Source organism: Neocloeon triangulifer, unplaced genomic scaffold (assembly GCF_031216515.1).
Source record: "Neocloeon triangulifer isolate White Clay Creek 2 clone unplaced genomic scaffold, ASM3121651v1 ptg000013l, whole genome shotgun sequence".
Classification (NCBI taxonomy): domain Eukaryota; kingdom Metazoa; phylum Arthropoda; class Insecta; order Ephemeroptera; family Baetidae; genus Neocloeon; species Neocloeon triangulifer.
The window spans coordinates 4,332,702-4,349,148 of NW_026775555.1; the positions used below are offsets into that span (position 1 = coordinate 4,332,702).

General features: G+C 36.0%; 1 protein-coding gene across 4 annotated transcripts in view; it reads left to right on the forward strand.

Moving 5' to 3' along the window:
• LOC132199002 (zwei Ig domain protein zig-8-like) overlaps positions 1–16,447 on the forward strand; it is a 153,269-nt gene that overhangs the window by 15,991 nt on the left and 120,831 nt on the right. For 2 of the 4 annotated variants that reach the window (XM_059623370.1, XM_059623372.1), the window contains one exon: positions 12,256–12,574. In XM_059623370.1, the coding sequence (XP_059479353.1) occupies positions 12,256–12,574 (319 nt within the window). The remainder of the gene's footprint in view (positions 1–12,255; positions 12,575–16,447) is intronic. The other 2 variants (XM_059623371.1, XM_059623374.1) reach the window with 1 other exon arrangement.

Genomic DNA, 16,447 nt, shown 5'->3' on the forward strand with positions numbered 1-16,447 from the left:
ATTTTGTGATACAATCTGGGAGTGATTGTGATACGCGATGTGACTCATCTTTCAGCCGCTGCGTGCCGTGAAGCACCCTTATTGTCTGCTGACTTTAATGCCGCTTGTCAGGAAAGCTTATCTCGGGGAAAAATTCACTTGTGATTTATTTGTTTTATTTCTCCTTAAAGGGGGTATTTTCTGAACTTTCGTCGAATAAGCGCGTTTTATTCATGGGGGCTTCTTCTTAACGACGGCAATTCGTGAAAAACGCATAATTTTTTATACGTGCTCGTTTAATTTTTACGGGACGTATAAAACGCGAAACGTTTCGCTTCATATCTTTACGTTTTTTTTCTATCGATTCAGCCAGACGTAAGAAATATGTCACCGAGAGACAGCCGAGTTTAATGGGGTGTATTTTTTCACCTCCCGCGGCATACAAACCACACAATTATGACAAAAATTCTAATTTTATTATATGCATCATCATGTTCTCCTTCAATAAAGCGGACTGCTTTAATATTCATGGTGCATTCCGTCATGGAATAAAAGGCCTTCTCGCTTTGCATTATTCACGAGCAAGTGCACTGAGGATAAATTCGGTTACAAAAAACGTGCGGCGTTGCTTTTGAGGCCAAAATCCGAGAGCCATCCGCAGCGATAAATTATATTTGTCCACCAGATATATATATTTCCAAAATAAATTTGCAGCCGCCTCTCTCGTATAATTCATTGCTCGCCGTATGTATACGTTTTCGAACGCAGCAGGGTTTCTTTTTGTGCCGATGGACGCAAAAACTAGATTTGCCACGACCGGCCTTGCGTAATTATCGATACATATATACGCCGCGTGGCCTAAATTTTGCGAGCTCAAATGTATTTTCCGAGTCGCTTGAGCGAAAGTCGGGGCCCCCAAGATTAGCGTCATGTACAGCGCGTATGGCCTGTGGGCATCGAATTATTACGGCAATTATTATGATTGTGGTATTATGATTATTATTATAAAGCAAAATGCCGTTCCAATGGCGCTTTGAATAATTGGAACGATATTTAGGGTGCGAAATTGCTTCCATCGTTAAATATATGTGCGTGCGGCTGTAAATAATCGATGAGTGGAAAATGTAATCAAGCTTCAGTTAAATAATAAATCAGCCACGCAGAACATTTTAATTAATATTTTTGTTTGTAATAAATAATGAAATTATGTTAAAGCAAAAGCATAATTTTGGATACTGCAGTGAATGATGATTTTGAAATGAACTTCATAATGATACTTTTTTGGATTTTTGAAATAAAATCAGATTTTAATGCGTTAAAAAAGTCACAAAAACAATAAATATCAATTTTTTTGATAAATCTTTAAAACTCTGCCCTAAAATAGCAGTACATAATTGAAAAACTCGGTTCACACAAAGGAGTGAATCTCATAAAAATATTAAATACTTAAATTTTGGCTGATTAAAAGTTCTTCTCACCATTTTTCTGACGAAAGTTCCTTTCAAACCTCTTTTTTTTTTAGCTCTTCATATTGACTTACTTTTATGACGTTTATATTTTTTTAATTGTAAATAATATTATTCTGTTCGTTGTAAGCACCATGAGAGAATAAACAATTACTTTTCTCTCATTTTACGGCTCATTCTTGGCTGTTAAACTGTGCAAAACATTATAGAAAAAAAACTCTATAAAATTCATTATTTTTACGTCGTTTATCTAGAACTCCGCAAAAGCGACTCTTTTGTTACAAATAATAGCCAATTTAGTGCGTTTAAAATGCAAAAATAATGAGCGCATTTTGGTCGGTGAAATTTATACGCCCGCTTTTATTCCACCAGCATCACTTCGATAAATTTCACCGACCCAGACGGCGGCTGCTCCGGTTTGGATAACGTAAAAAGCTCGCATTTTGCGCTTGGATTCGCGTTTATTATACGCAGCGCACACAACAATTTGCAAGTTGGCTCGGTGCTGCGAGCACGCAGCAAAAAGCCCTGCTAGCTAAGCACTGGCAATCTGGACAAAAAGTTTTTCCTCGGGTGACCTGAGTGCTGATAATTGCGAAAGCATATTTGCTCGAGTGGCAGCTCATTTTCCGGCGTCGCGAACACGCACAATACCGACGAATGGAAAAGTTCTCGAGAGGGAGAAAGAGAGGTGCTCTGCCCGTGAAACAAAAATTTTCCATCCGCTCGCGCGCTTGTTTGCTTTTTCAAGCGGACATGGAAGGGCTGTGTGTGCATTTTTTTGCAAAAATGACCAGCGACAGCACAGAGTTTCCTCCCCTTGTGTTGTGTTTATGGAATCGGATGAAAGCGTTGGCCGCGAAATATGTGTACACTTTGCTTGGCAGCTTGAGCTGTATAATTTTATGGATGCACCCTTGCGGTCTTGATCTCGCGCCGCGTGTATTGGTTATGGGGATTCTTTTGTTTATCCTCTCTGTGCACTTTGCGGCCCGAATATTGCCTCTCAACCGATTTGGATTTTAAGCTGATAGAAGAGGAGAGAGGCGCGGTCTGACACTATTTTTTGACGCATCACGGCCACAGCAGTAAAATAACAGACTTTTTTAAAGTTAATTTTCAATGCACTTTATTGTAAATATTAAACGAATATATTGAAAAAATGTGAATGCATTAAGAAAAATTAAATTTTAATACAATTTATAGTCCCATGATAAAATTAAGCTGGATTTTGAATATAATAATTTTACAGCAGCGACTTGAATAGAATTAATGGTTACTCAACCTCTATAGCACTGCTAAGAAAGCCAACATAATTTCTTTCAATTTCATTCAATTATTTTTTAAATTTAAATTCATTTCATTAGCGGTATCTGCTGTTTTAAGAAAAAATTGCAACAATATTTGTTTAATAATATTAATAGTAAAAAATGATAAAATAAATAAAATAAAACTAAAAAATTAAAAATTAAAATAAAATAAACAAGCAATATAATTAAAAAGAAAGCTAAAATATTAGAACATTAACTAAATTTTAAAATAAAATATAATCAATAATTGTTTTTCTCTATTGAGTATACCGTGAAAAATTAGCAATAATTAATATTTGTGAATATTTTCATCTTTTCTTGGAGGCAGTCTTATCCAGTCTTTTCTGAAGGTTTATTTATTTTATACAAAAATTATGTTAAGTTAAATTTTTTAAAAAAGTCTACTATGCCATTAATTTTCAGAGTAATTACTTGTTTTAAACTAGTTTTCTTCAGCGGTTCCAATTCTGATACGTTGATGGATATTACGTTACAATGTAACTAAAAATTACAAAAAGGTGCAAAAATCCTGAATCTGAAAAAAAGTCTTCTTCTGTCTGAGGAAAAAGTCTGTAAATTTTCCTGATTGATTAAGGTTTGATTTCTACATCGTTTTGTCAACACAACTGGCTTGTTACTGTAATCACAAATTTTGTTTCAAAGGAAGGGTTAGAGCCTTTTGATTTGGCCAATATAATGAAAGGCCAAACAAATCCCAACCATTTTGAAAAGGGTGCCGTCATTGGGACACACGCGCGTTTCTTTGTGCGAAAATTTTCAACGAGGGTCGCAAATCCTCTCGACTCTACAGTGAAATTTGATAAGTTCGCGCAAAGGAAGGCTAAAAATAACACGACGCATGCATACTTAAAAGCATATTTGAGCTCAACACATACGGGAGTGAGCAGGGCACACATCATCATACACGTTGGTTGCACTTTCATGTCTTTGACGTTGGCGCCTCTCCCTTTTGCTTTGAATTAAGGGCGCGATTTTACATGCGTATGCGGCCGGGAGAGCAAATCTGTGAGCGCTGTTCATTTTTTAAGTGTCGCGTCCCCCGCAGAAGTAGTTATTGTTCCGAAAGGGCGTGTTGCGGGATTAGACGCGCGCGCCGGCACACGCCGCCGCTAAGCCGCAGCTTTTCATGCTTGTCACAAATGGGCCCTTCCTATATAAGCTCTGAAAAAGTGCACGTCGTTCTCCGAGCGTCTCTTCTTCTCTCTGACTGATGTGTTTATTAGACCAGATATCAGGCGTGTAAAGTGGGTGCGACAATATCGTTTGTGTGGGCATAAAGGAATTCCCGCGGGAGAGAAATGCGAAATGTCACGCAATTTGCCGCGGATTTATTAGCATCTGCTGCACTCGGTCGCGCAAGATGATCCATCTGTTTCATTTTTACATATGGAAAATGTCACTTCACTATTTACAAATATTTATTTTAATTATTAAGTTAATATTTTAAAATTTTTATTTTGTTTATTATTTTTATTTTTTTATTTTGCTAGTCTGAAGTTTCTATACGTTCTGCCCATAATTAAAAATAGCATGGAAATTGACCATTTTTGTATTCATTTGAAGACTGATATTTGTTAATTTAGAATTTTATTGTAATTTTCACATATGTTTTAAAATGTCACAAACTAGCTAGATTAAAGTTCTCTAGCAAGAATTATCTGCGTGGAAAATCAAGAGGGAGCAGAGGATGACTCATCGTGCAGAAGATTACTTTTAACCAACTTTCCCTTCAGGGCTATAAATAAAAATAGAGATTATGTACTGCATTAATATTTTATTCACAATCGCAGCATTTTGTTATAAAAGGCAAAAAATTGGCGAGATTTACTAAAACTTGTTAATTTACTGCAAAATCCAAAGTAAATAATTATAGAAATGAAGAGATCGGGCTTTTCCTCGTTGCAGAAAAATTGTTTTTTATTCAAAAACAAATGGCTCTACCAGTTTCGGTCACGGTCTCTTGCAGAAAAATTGTTAGAGACCATGACCGAAACTGGTTTTTTAATAAAAAACAATTTTTCTGCAATGAGGAAAAGCCCGATCTCTTCATTTTCATGATCATCTCCTCGAGCGTCAAATTCTTCAAATAAATAATTATATTCAGAATGAGCATTGCGGCTGATTGCTCAAGGCGCTTTTAAATATACTAAAAATTTGGTAATTGATTTTAATATGCGGAAATATTAAAATTACTTCTTAAATTAGTTAATAATATATTAATAAATTATTATTAGAAATCTGCATAATTATAGAAGAAATTTTAATAAATTTTAAATTATTGGTGAAAAAAGGGAATAGTTTTCTAATTGATCAAAAAATTGGCGCTGATTACAGAAAAACTTATACATATTATTTTATTCTAATCAAAAATAAAGACCTTTAAATTGAAGTAAGTTTTGAGAAACATATAAAGTGATCAAAAAGCTACGCAGGATATTTTGAACCAACCACTTAAAAAAGTATAATAAGCGGTCAAGTGATTAGCGTGCGCAATTTCTTTGCCGTCAGACACGCTCTTAGGTAGAGCAAAAAATAAATAATGACTGCTGTTTACGCGCACTTTCGGACGACAATTTTCAGCACTCGCAAACAAAAGCCCGTGTATTATAAAAAAAATTGAATAACTTCAAAGGCACAGATCACGCAATCTCGCTCGTACACAGGTCACCAAACACGAGATTTTATTTCATTTAAATTTAACACGCGACGGATAAAAATCTTGAGAGTTGTAAAGTACGATTTTCATGGTCGTAAAGCGCTCATTTTTCATATTTTACGGCAGCGATGCGGCTTGCGCGAAAAAATATATAGCACCCCGGCATAAAGGAGACAGATATAGCATGTTCCATTTTGGTAGAGCAATTGATGGGATCTGCGCTCAATCGGTGCCTCTAAAATAGTTTAATATTTACCACAACACTTTGTCCGATTTTTCGCTGACACGAAATTTCCCCGGTTTGCATGGACAGACTAATAATATACACCTGCCGAGATTTGCTCATCACGCATGTACATGCAAAAAATTTAATTTCCATCCCATCAGCGAAAAATAACAAAAACGTAGCGAGGAGAATGAAACAGGACGGAATGCAATAAAGAATTGGAGCGGCGGCGTGAGGGAAAAAATCAGCTTTTTATTTTATCCGCAGAAGGGCGTTGAGGGGAAATGTAAAAAGCAAAATGATAAAGAGAAAAAATGCCGGCTCGCTGCCGAGAGAGAGAGCATGATTATTTTTTATGAAATTCATTTAAATTGCCGCTTGTGCCAGGCTGCACAACGCGTTGCCTCTCACATTATATGGCGAGAGAGAAACGCGCTGGCGTTCATTAGGTATGCAAATTACGCGAGAGAGGCGCAAAGGCAAAAATGCACACGAGTATATGTGTCGGCCGCGGCTATAAACTAGTTTGCAGCTCGAATAAAACATGTGCCGAGTGAATGAAATTCTCGGCAAGCTAATCAATCATCATCAGCTGTGTCGGTGAACAGAACTCCCTTCACTTCATTCTGCTCTGCAACAGGAGTGCGAATCTTGTAAAAAGCAGGGAACTTCATCCATCGCGAGTTGCCAATTTCTGCCAACGTGTAATTAACTCACTATTAGCACATCGCATGTAGGAACGGACATTTCATGTAATTTGATTATTCTCTTGTAGCTCAAAAAAGCGAATTATTAATATTGTTGACTATTTGTTTACATTGCAACAATCAAATCACATTGTTATCAATATCAGTTCAAATTAAATAGCACTGTATGTTTCAAAAATACCTTGTGCACAACAAGAAAAAGTCTAAAAACATAAATTTTCTTAATTTAAAATTGGGTTAATCTGTTAATAAAAAGACGTGTTTTAAAAATAACAGTATATGATAATTTTAAACCTATATTTTTATTTTAATTAAAATAAATTAACATGAACTGATTTATTTAATTTATAAATATAAAAATCATTAAATTTACTTTCATAAATAACTAAACTTATACTAAGGTTGTATTATTTAAATCAGTGAAGTTAAAAAAAAATTTATAACTGTGTTGTGAATTATTTATATTTGTTAAGTTCAGTAAACAATCAAATCCATCAAGATGAATAGTGATTGTCTATAGGCAACTAAGTGACTTTCCTTTTTCGGTATTTTTTTTTTTTAATTTTTAAAAAGATATAAATTATTCAAACTTGTAAATAATGTTGTCAATAGAAATACATAAATATCAACTCCAGAATCTGGACCTTTATAGATAGAAATCTACTTTAAGCAAATCAGAAACTCTGAAAACCACAATTTAAGTTTCCCGCATCAAAATCTAAATAATTTGGAAGTGGAATTTGCGTTGGCGAGGTTCCCTCTGTATTTTCAAAGGTGCTACTGTTGCTGCCTTGAATGCGTTTCGCTTTCAAAAGGCATTACATTAGAGACTGGGCAGCTTTGCTATGCACGTGCTTTGTTGCGCAAGTATACACGTTTTCACCCAGCACACCCTGCACTTACTTAGCGAGCTGCGTGAATACTTTAGAGCGACGGCGGCTCTCAGGATTTGCAAATTGAGCACGCTCTCGTGCACTCCCAGCTTGGCAGGGATTCCGTGTTGCTTGCATATTTATTTGTTTGCTCTTTTCGCTCAAGGAAACTGATTACTTATTTATTGACAATGCTGTGCAATTATTATTACCTCTGAGAATTCGCGCAGTTCAAGGTTCAGGTGCTTTACAGTTGCCAGCACCAGAAATAAGTTGCTCATTTTAAAAAGTGTGAAGACAAATAAACGGGCACACAAAATTTTCATATGTATATTTATCGATGATTTCCGCTGAAACATAAATATTTCTCTGTTGATTCTGAAATTTTTCATCAACATGGAATAAACATAAATTGTTGAATTTATTTCTACAAACAATTTTTTCTAGGAAGTATAAAAGCACTCGGAATTTTTCCTCGTTTAAAATAAATTGTTTTTATTAAAAAAAAAAAACAAGATGGCTCTACCCTTTTTCAGGAGCAAATAAAAAAAACATCCCAAAATGTGAAGAAAACCGTATTTTTAACTAACAAATTTCAAATAGTTAAGTTTCAATTTGCTAATTTTTTTATTTTTTTTTTTATTATTTTGATCATGAAATAGGGTCACAGACTATAACCAAAACTGGCAGAGACGTCTTTTTTTAATAAAAACAATTTTTTACAATGAGAAAAAAGCCCTTGTTCATCTCCTTGAGTGTCAAATTCTTCAAACAAATTTTTCTTTTTAATCAATTTTTTTTTATTTATTTTTGCCTTTTATCAGAATTGTCCTTTCCTTCAATATTAGAGTCCAATAATTTATTCCATATATTTTTCCGTGTTTACATTCATTGTTGGAAGTGAAAGGTAGGCAAACAAAATCATTGAGACCAATAAATGAATTATTATATCCACTTTGAAACCGTTGTTGAGAGCAAAGGAACCGAAATCCGGGCCACCCAGCGCAGGGAATTAATGGAAATCCATCGGAGCAATTAATTGAAGCACACACACTCGGGAACACCCACGCTGAATGCGAATCAGGGAAAGTAACTCCGGGGTCAGCGACGGGGGCGGCTTTCGCAAATGCATCTCTTTGTTAATGGGCGGCCCGTTCTTATCCACTTAATAGAGCGTTGTTTGCGGGGCACCAGGTAAATTAGCAATAGGCGTGGTGTTCGCTCGCTCTCTCGCATTCATGATTCATGCGACTTTACGGTTGTTGCCAGCGAGAAGTGAGTCTGGGCACAGAAACGAGAAGACGTGGATTAGAGAAATGGGCTGAGAGTTGCGGTCTACCCCTGCACTTAATGGGCCTGTCTGATATACCTGCGCCCGAGACCGCCCTTTCTATCTCTGCGATAAAAGCGAGCAGTCGCGAAACGCGCGCCTCGATCTCTTTCCTGCGTCCTTTGTCGCCTTCCTGCAGCGTCCTTTGGTCTTCTCAACCCTCTTTCCTGTGTAGCCATTTCGCCTCTCGTCAAGTCTGCCTCCGTACAAATGCTGCATGACGAGCATTAAAAAGTTCAAAAGGCAAAAAACTAATTGAAATTTTTATTAAAATTAATACTTCCAAACCACCTTTATGCCTTATATTCACCTCAAAGTTTATTTTTGGATGGCTCGGATGTATAAATTTTCATAGAAAAATAAAATTTTTTGCCCACTTTTCGCCCTTTTTTTTCATTTAAAAAAAATAATACATTTCCTTGCTTGTGCTCAGTTAATATCACTGATTGTGAGGACGCTTAAAAGAAACATTGGGGCGAATATCAGGCATATAAGACTAGCTCGGAAGAATTAATTTTCAAAGAAAAATCAGATTTTTGTCAATCTTACGCGCTTTTTATTCATTTTTAAACAAACTTTGGGGTTAACATCAGGCATAAGACACGCTCGGAAGCATTAATTTTCATGAAAAATTTTATTTTTTCGCCAAATTTCTTCTCCTGCTTATTAAAATAAAAAAAAATCCATGTGTATTTTCTCACATTTAATCACACCGAAGACGCTACATAGAAATTTTGACAATTTTTTGCGCTTATTTTTTGTGCTTTTCCTCAAAGTTTCTTTTCAGCGTCATCCTCGGTGAGATTAAATGTTTATGAGTGAGGGTATGTACTATGCATATAGATTTTTTGTGAATAAAGAATCGCGAACAATTTACAAAAAAAATCTGATTTTTCATGAAATAAATACTTTGGAGCATCCTGTTCACATAACTGAATAATTCTCCATGTCGCTTTCGCTGTGTGTAGTGGGTATATAATAATATTTTGTTTAAATGAAAGAATTAGCGCGAATATTGTTTTCCACATTAATCTAACATATTGTTTTATTGTTTTTAGATGTAAGAATTAAATAAAAAGAATTAAAACAAGAAATTTTAAGATCAAAAAATATAAAAATAAAAAAAACTCGTAAATTATTTGTTTACTAAAACATAATTTTATTATATTACTTGTTGAATTTGCTTGAAAACAACATTCTTGTTATTGAATATAAAGTTGGTAAAGTCAGTTCAAAAGTTCCCCTCAATTGTCAGTCTAGTTTATTATATTTTCTGGGAAAAGTAATTAGAAGTCTGGCAACTAGAGCTATTCAATATGTAATTAGCAACACAAAGCTTAATATACCCGCTTAAGTGTAATTAAATTCGCTTAAAACACAAACAGATGCCGCTTGCTCAACGCACACAAATAGGCTATTTTGCGAGAGTCGCCTTGAATTCAGGGTGCGCGTCAAAGGAGAGAAGTTGGAAAATTAGTTTCTAGCATTTTGCAATTATTTTGCTTTTACAGAGAAACAGCCAGCGCGCGGTGCAGATGCAAAAGTAATGCAGAGGAAAAAGCTCATCCCGATTCACTCTGAGGCAATAGTGAAAATTGCACGCGACGATATGAAAAAAAGGCAGTAGCTCCGCGGGCGAGTGAACTTTTGCTCGCAAAACTTTTCTTTTCCTCCTTATACATCATGGGAGCGAGAGTGGCGCGTCTATTTCACGCGGAGAATGAACGAGCGTCGCTCGCTCACATTTTATATATTTCATCTCATTTATTTGATAGCTTGCGAGTTTTTCCGAGAGGTTTTCCGTCTCTGCCGTGAATTAATGGCCTCGACTAGCTCGCAGCTGAGTTCTTGATGCATCTCTCTCGCCTGTGCGCACACCTTATGGCGAACCGATCACATAATGCACATTTACAGCCGACTTTCCACCACTGAGGTCGATCCTCCACTTTATACGACGAGTGTGTCTATTGACGGCTGGGTGCCGTATTTGTTTGCTCAAAGGCTCTCGCGTACAATCCATTCATTGCAACCCTCGAGAGAACATGACCTTATTTAATCAGAAAATTTATTCCCGCTCACGAATGACGCGCAACTTCCAGCCGAGGTGGTCAGAATAAAAGCAGGGGTTGGTGGTGATTCTTGAATGCATAAATCTCCGCAGACTCGTGAGCCGGTTTATATTATACTAAATGTATAATAAAAAAGGAGTTCACGATGAAGGAGCTCGGTGGTTTTTACCACCAAGTCTCCTCTTTTTCTCCGGCTTCATTTTCAGCAAAATAATGAACGAAATGTTTGTGTTTGAATAAAGATGAACGGAGAGCGAGGTTTGCACGTTTGAGAGAATTAATGCTGAAGGTTGGGCAGATGGAAGCGGCGGGCACGCTCGCTGCTCAAAAGCAGAGTAATCAAGCTGAAAATCAGCAGGCGGGGCTGCTTTTCCGCCACGAAAGACACACATACAGCGCAGCTTAAAGTGGGTCGATCTGAAAATGCCCTTTGCAAACAGATTTTGAGGACGAGTCATTATCGCTCTAAAAGCCTAATCGAAAACAGCTCGAATTTTGCTCTAACTGGTACAAGATGATGAATACAATTTGACTATATGATAAAAGCTGAGGATAATTTTGAACAAACGTTTTATTTTATTATTTTTTTTTTGTAGAATTTCACGATCGAGGGTTGATTTAAGGTGTTTTGAATTGAAAATCTGCTTTTCCACAATGGGTTTTGTGAGATGTTAATTAATCCAGAAAAACAATATCCTGCTCCACATGTTTCTGCATCCATAATTCATGAGCTGTGAAATTAATTTGACAAGAATTAGTTCAAAAATCAATCTTATAAAATTATTTTTCAATCTAATCAACAATTTTTTTGCATTATGCTGACCAAAATTATTATAAAAAACTAATTTAAAAAAAAAATTCATGCGCCAAACAGTGCCAAATTTGAGTTAAAAATTGTTTTGTGTAGAACTGTAATTTTAAAAAATTTTTCATATCAAACAATTGTTAATTGGAAAGAAAAATGTCATTAAAAAGATTTATATTTGTACTAATTCTTGTCAAAATTATTTCACAGCTCATGAATTATGGTTGCAGAAACATGTAGAGCAGGATATTTTGTTTTTTTTTCTTAAACAATAAACAACTCCAAAACCATTGATTGAAATTCCGAAATAAAATTAAAATCAATAATTCATTTTTACATTCATTTTTGTTAAAATTTAAAAATTTGGAACTTAAATTGTGCTTTTTTTGTTGGATTTCTGAAATTATTTCTTCCTACAAAAGGATGGCATTTTTAAAAATCAAAAGAAAAATAACGCACAAATAAATTAAATATGAAATTTAAAAGCTACAAATTTTTTCGAAGAAATTAAAAAAAAAACTTATCTTTATTGCAACAGTACAAAAATCTGTAGATGAAATTTACATTTTTCCACCAAGGTCGAAATTTTTTAACAAAATATGTAGACAAACAGAAAAAGAAGAATAAAAAATCACATGGAATTTTTTCAGCTGAGCGATCTCATTTGGTTTTAAATAGTTATTCTAATCAAATTCAAACGCCGTACAAAAATAAATTTCCCCCTAAAAAGCTTAAAGGAATTGCGCAGTAAAAAAAGGAGCTGACGAAACAATTTGGGCCTAACGAGTGTTATATGTTTTTTTTTCTGTTTCAGCAGCTCGAGACAAAGGCGCGCGTTTGGAGAACAAAGGCCTCTGCGAACCCACCCGCACAACTGGGGCAAGAAAGAGCAAATAATGCATTCAGTGAGGCGCGGTGCCTGAGTTTACCGAGCCATCGACCAAGCGACCGCATGCCTGGCGAGTCCGTCGCCTCTGCCAAAGACAAAAAGGACGCGGCCTGCACCAAACTCGCCTCCGCTGAAACAAAAGTTTGCTCTTCGTCCGCGGCTCCGATCTCGGCATTCGGAATGACGCTCCTCGCCGCTGCGCTCCTCGTTCACTTTCTGCTCCTCACTTCTGTCGCCAGAAACGGTAAGTGCTGCACTTTACATCTTTGAAACTGCAATTGTTTGTGATGGATCTTTGAAACGGTCTGGGAAGTTTGCACAGAATTCTCCTAGGACGTTCGTTTAATTAATTGAAACGGGAAATTTTGCAAATATTAATTCAGAAAGAGAAAAACGGTTATAAATCAAAGAAGAAAATTAATTATTTTTAGCATTTTTAACGTTTATTTGCAGTTTGATAATTAAAATTTGTAAAATTAATCAAAACTTAGGACAGCTTTGAAGTAAATTTTATTAATTTAAAAAATTCCGCGTTGGAAAATGAATTTTCTTAGTTTTGATTCATATTTATTGTGGAGTCAGGAGTCAATTGAAATGAATTGTATTTTGGTTAAATAGAAGCTTTAAATCCAGATATGAAATGTTTCGATCCTGAGCAGCAGAAAATCCAAAATATGCTTCCGTTGTACTCATTTTTTAAACCGTTGATTATAATTTTTTTTTTTTACATTTTAATATAATTAAAATTATGACACATTTTTCGGTCTCTTTTAAATTTTGTAAACAGCCCCAATATTAATTTAGTAATATAAAAGTGCAAATTTATATCTGATTTATATTTATTATCATCAAAGAATGGGTCATTCTCGCTCTAATTGTAAAGAATTGCACTTCTGGTTCAGCAATAATAGCTTTTAAGCTTTTCGATTATATAAATACTAAAGAAAAGCTCTGAGTAGAACACAAGTTCACTTCACCGATCTTATTAATTAAAGAAGGAAAGTTTCTGCGCCTCTATGCAACATTCAGATTGGAGTGCAATTATAACTCCTCAATAGGTCTTTTCGAGAGTGGTGCTCGCAAAGAAAACTTTTCAGCGAAAGCGACTCAAAGAAGCGGCCGCGGCCTTCCTCGATATTTATATAAGTTGCAACACTCCAGAGTTTTATAAATGTACGAAATCGTGTGTTCGACAGCATCAAGCCGCCTTGGGAAAATCTTTCCCCGCGGTGCAAAATTGAGCGATAAAAGTTGCGGAAATGGCCCCGTGATGTATGTTCGTGTTTTGCCGCAGATAAAATCGGATATTTTTTTTCCAAAAGCAGAGGAGTCTAAGTAGTCGGAAAAATCTTAGCTCGTGCATAAAAATAAATCTCGAATATATTCTTTTCCAGAAAGTCCTGCACTAAAAGCTTTTAGCTCTTCAGATTTGCCTCAAGAGGATGAAATCTCTTCAAGATGAAGCAGAATATTTTGACAAATGCTTTTGAAAAAGTTTCGGAACGATGAGAAAAGTTTCCATAAATATCAATATTGTCCAATCATTTCTAACAATTTTTAATTTAACTTAAAGTCAATGGAGTTTGTTTGTTTACCTCCAGAAATTGGCAAAGTAATCTGCCACATTACCAAGAGTCAACAACTCGGTCGTCGACTTTAAATTGAAATCGCGCTTTATACGTTTTGTATGCACAAAGAGCAAGAGAGAATTGCTTTCCCTTCTCCCCATGTCAACTTCTGCCGCCGCTGCCACTGTATATTTGCACGCAAAATAGGAAAAGCAGCGCACGTTCGCGATAATTGTCACTTCTCTTCAGCGAAAAAAGATATCACTCCGAGGTTCACTCGCGCTTGCTGGCCCGAAATTGTTATTTTCACTCAGAGAATTTTTGCAGATAAAGTCTCTCGTGCTTGCGTCATGCATAAAATAAAAACCTAAATTTTGCATGAACGTGTTGTTTTCGGCCTCGTGCGAAACACCGCACACAAAATAATAAAAATCGATCTTCCGCGAGCCGGCTCGTTCCGCGTTATTTGTTTTGCGGCGCATCATTCGGCACAGCGCAAACCACTCGCGATCGAAGTGCGGAAAATATATATAATGCTGCTGACGGGGCGGAATTCCACTGTCATCTCGGGTTGTTTTGGAACACACGGCGCCGCTATTATTATTATTATTTGACTGCGGGGAAATTGGATGTCGCCGAAATAATTATTCTCGCGCCGAGGGATGCAAACACGACAATAACCCTGCCGTTCGTCATCTCCGAGCGATAAGGGACGCACGTGCAAATAGTCAAGAGTCGAGTGCACTGCTTTGATGTCCGCATAATAATGAGACACGACATCTCTCAAACGCCGCGCGCCATGAATATGTGCCTTCTGGCGCGAGCACACACACGCCTACGCTAATTGCGACTTAAAAATCGTCTTTTGCTCCCTTTGTTGCGCATCTCGCGCGCGAGAGACAATTGCAGCGCCGAGTTTCATCGCCGAGTGACGCGAGATTCTTGATTAGAATTTCGCCGTATTATTGAGAGCAGAGAAGAGACATTTGACAGTTCGCTAATGAGAAATTTTGATGTCTAGAATTATTCCTCGAACTATTCAATTAAATGTGAATCAGGAGAGACTTTGGCTAAAAATACGGCCCTATTAATTGTAATTATTCTTATTTTTTGTAGATGCCAATTTATTTATTTATTTGTTCTCCATTCGATTCCCAGAAGATATCATGAGAAAAATTTGATTCCTTTGGAGAACTCGATTTTCGAAACTTAACATTGATGGAAATTTTCTAAAATACTTTGTGGAATCAAAATTGATATGATTTTTACCAAAATCACGTTGATGATGATATGAAATCAACATCAAAATTTACGGTGTTTTGAATTTAAAATCGGCTTTTCCTCGATTAATTTTGAGAGATGTTTATTTTTTTAGAAAAAACAATATCCCGCTCCTGTCCCGCTCTTGTTCTCAAAATTTACATTGATATTTTGGTAAAATGTTCAGTTCTAGTTCTCGGTAAATTTAATTTCAGTGTAGGTACCACAAGCCGCAAGCTCCTCGTTAGAAAAATTTGTGCAAGTCAATGAGATGAAATTATACTAACTTAATTAACTTAATTTTAAACCCAAAATTAGAAATAATTTTTATTAATATATTTATAGAAAATATCATTTATAATAACTGATTATTTTAAAGTTTTTGGATTAAACTATGTATTTCAAAAATACAAAGGTCAAGGGTTAACTTTGTTCAGATCTGTTGAGAGCGAAACATTCTCATTTCAGTTCATTTGTTTATTCATTTGAATAACTAACTAAATAAGTTATGAGTTTTCAGAGCCTGCAGCTATTTTCACTATTTCAATAATGAATCGACGAATATATAGTTTTTGCGCCCGACTGCCTTTCATAAAATGGCACGTTCTTCTTTAAGTCTCTTAACTTTCGTGTGCCCATCCCGGTGAAATTCGCAAGTCTCGCAGCAATTCAGCAATTTTGACGCACTTGTGACATGCGAGCCGAGAGAACATTGATTCGAACCAGCAGCGTGACGTGCTGGAAATAAAGTTTTCGCCGTCGTCGTCGCCTGGATAAAATTTTCGTCGCGAAATTATAGCCGGCATGCAAGTTTGCGCGCGCTCAATTCCTCCCGCACGCAGGAGAATTATCCTTTTTCCGAGAGCGGCAGGGAAATGGAAAATAAATTGATGTCGTGCAACAACAGCGCGCGACTCTTGCGTTCATATTAAATTACCCTGCGAAAACTTTTTATCATCTCGTTTTCCACTTCACTACCTGCAATCGAACGCGCAACTTTCCTAATAGAGCTCCATTTTCATTAGCGCGCGCCTCCGAATTGATCAAATGCGACCGTTGTTCGGAAAGTTTGCTTTTTATTTTGCTGCTGGCATATCTACACAACCGACCAAAGATGGAAAAACTTTCTCGTTTTATCTTTCATTGACTTGATCGATAAGTACTTAAAGTCCTCGAAGTAAATTGCTATTTTTTAGTGTCACCATTTTTCTTTTAGTTTTTCAAAATAAATGTCAGAATTTTGAAAATATTGAACAAAATATCTATAATAAGAATTAGGAATAATATTT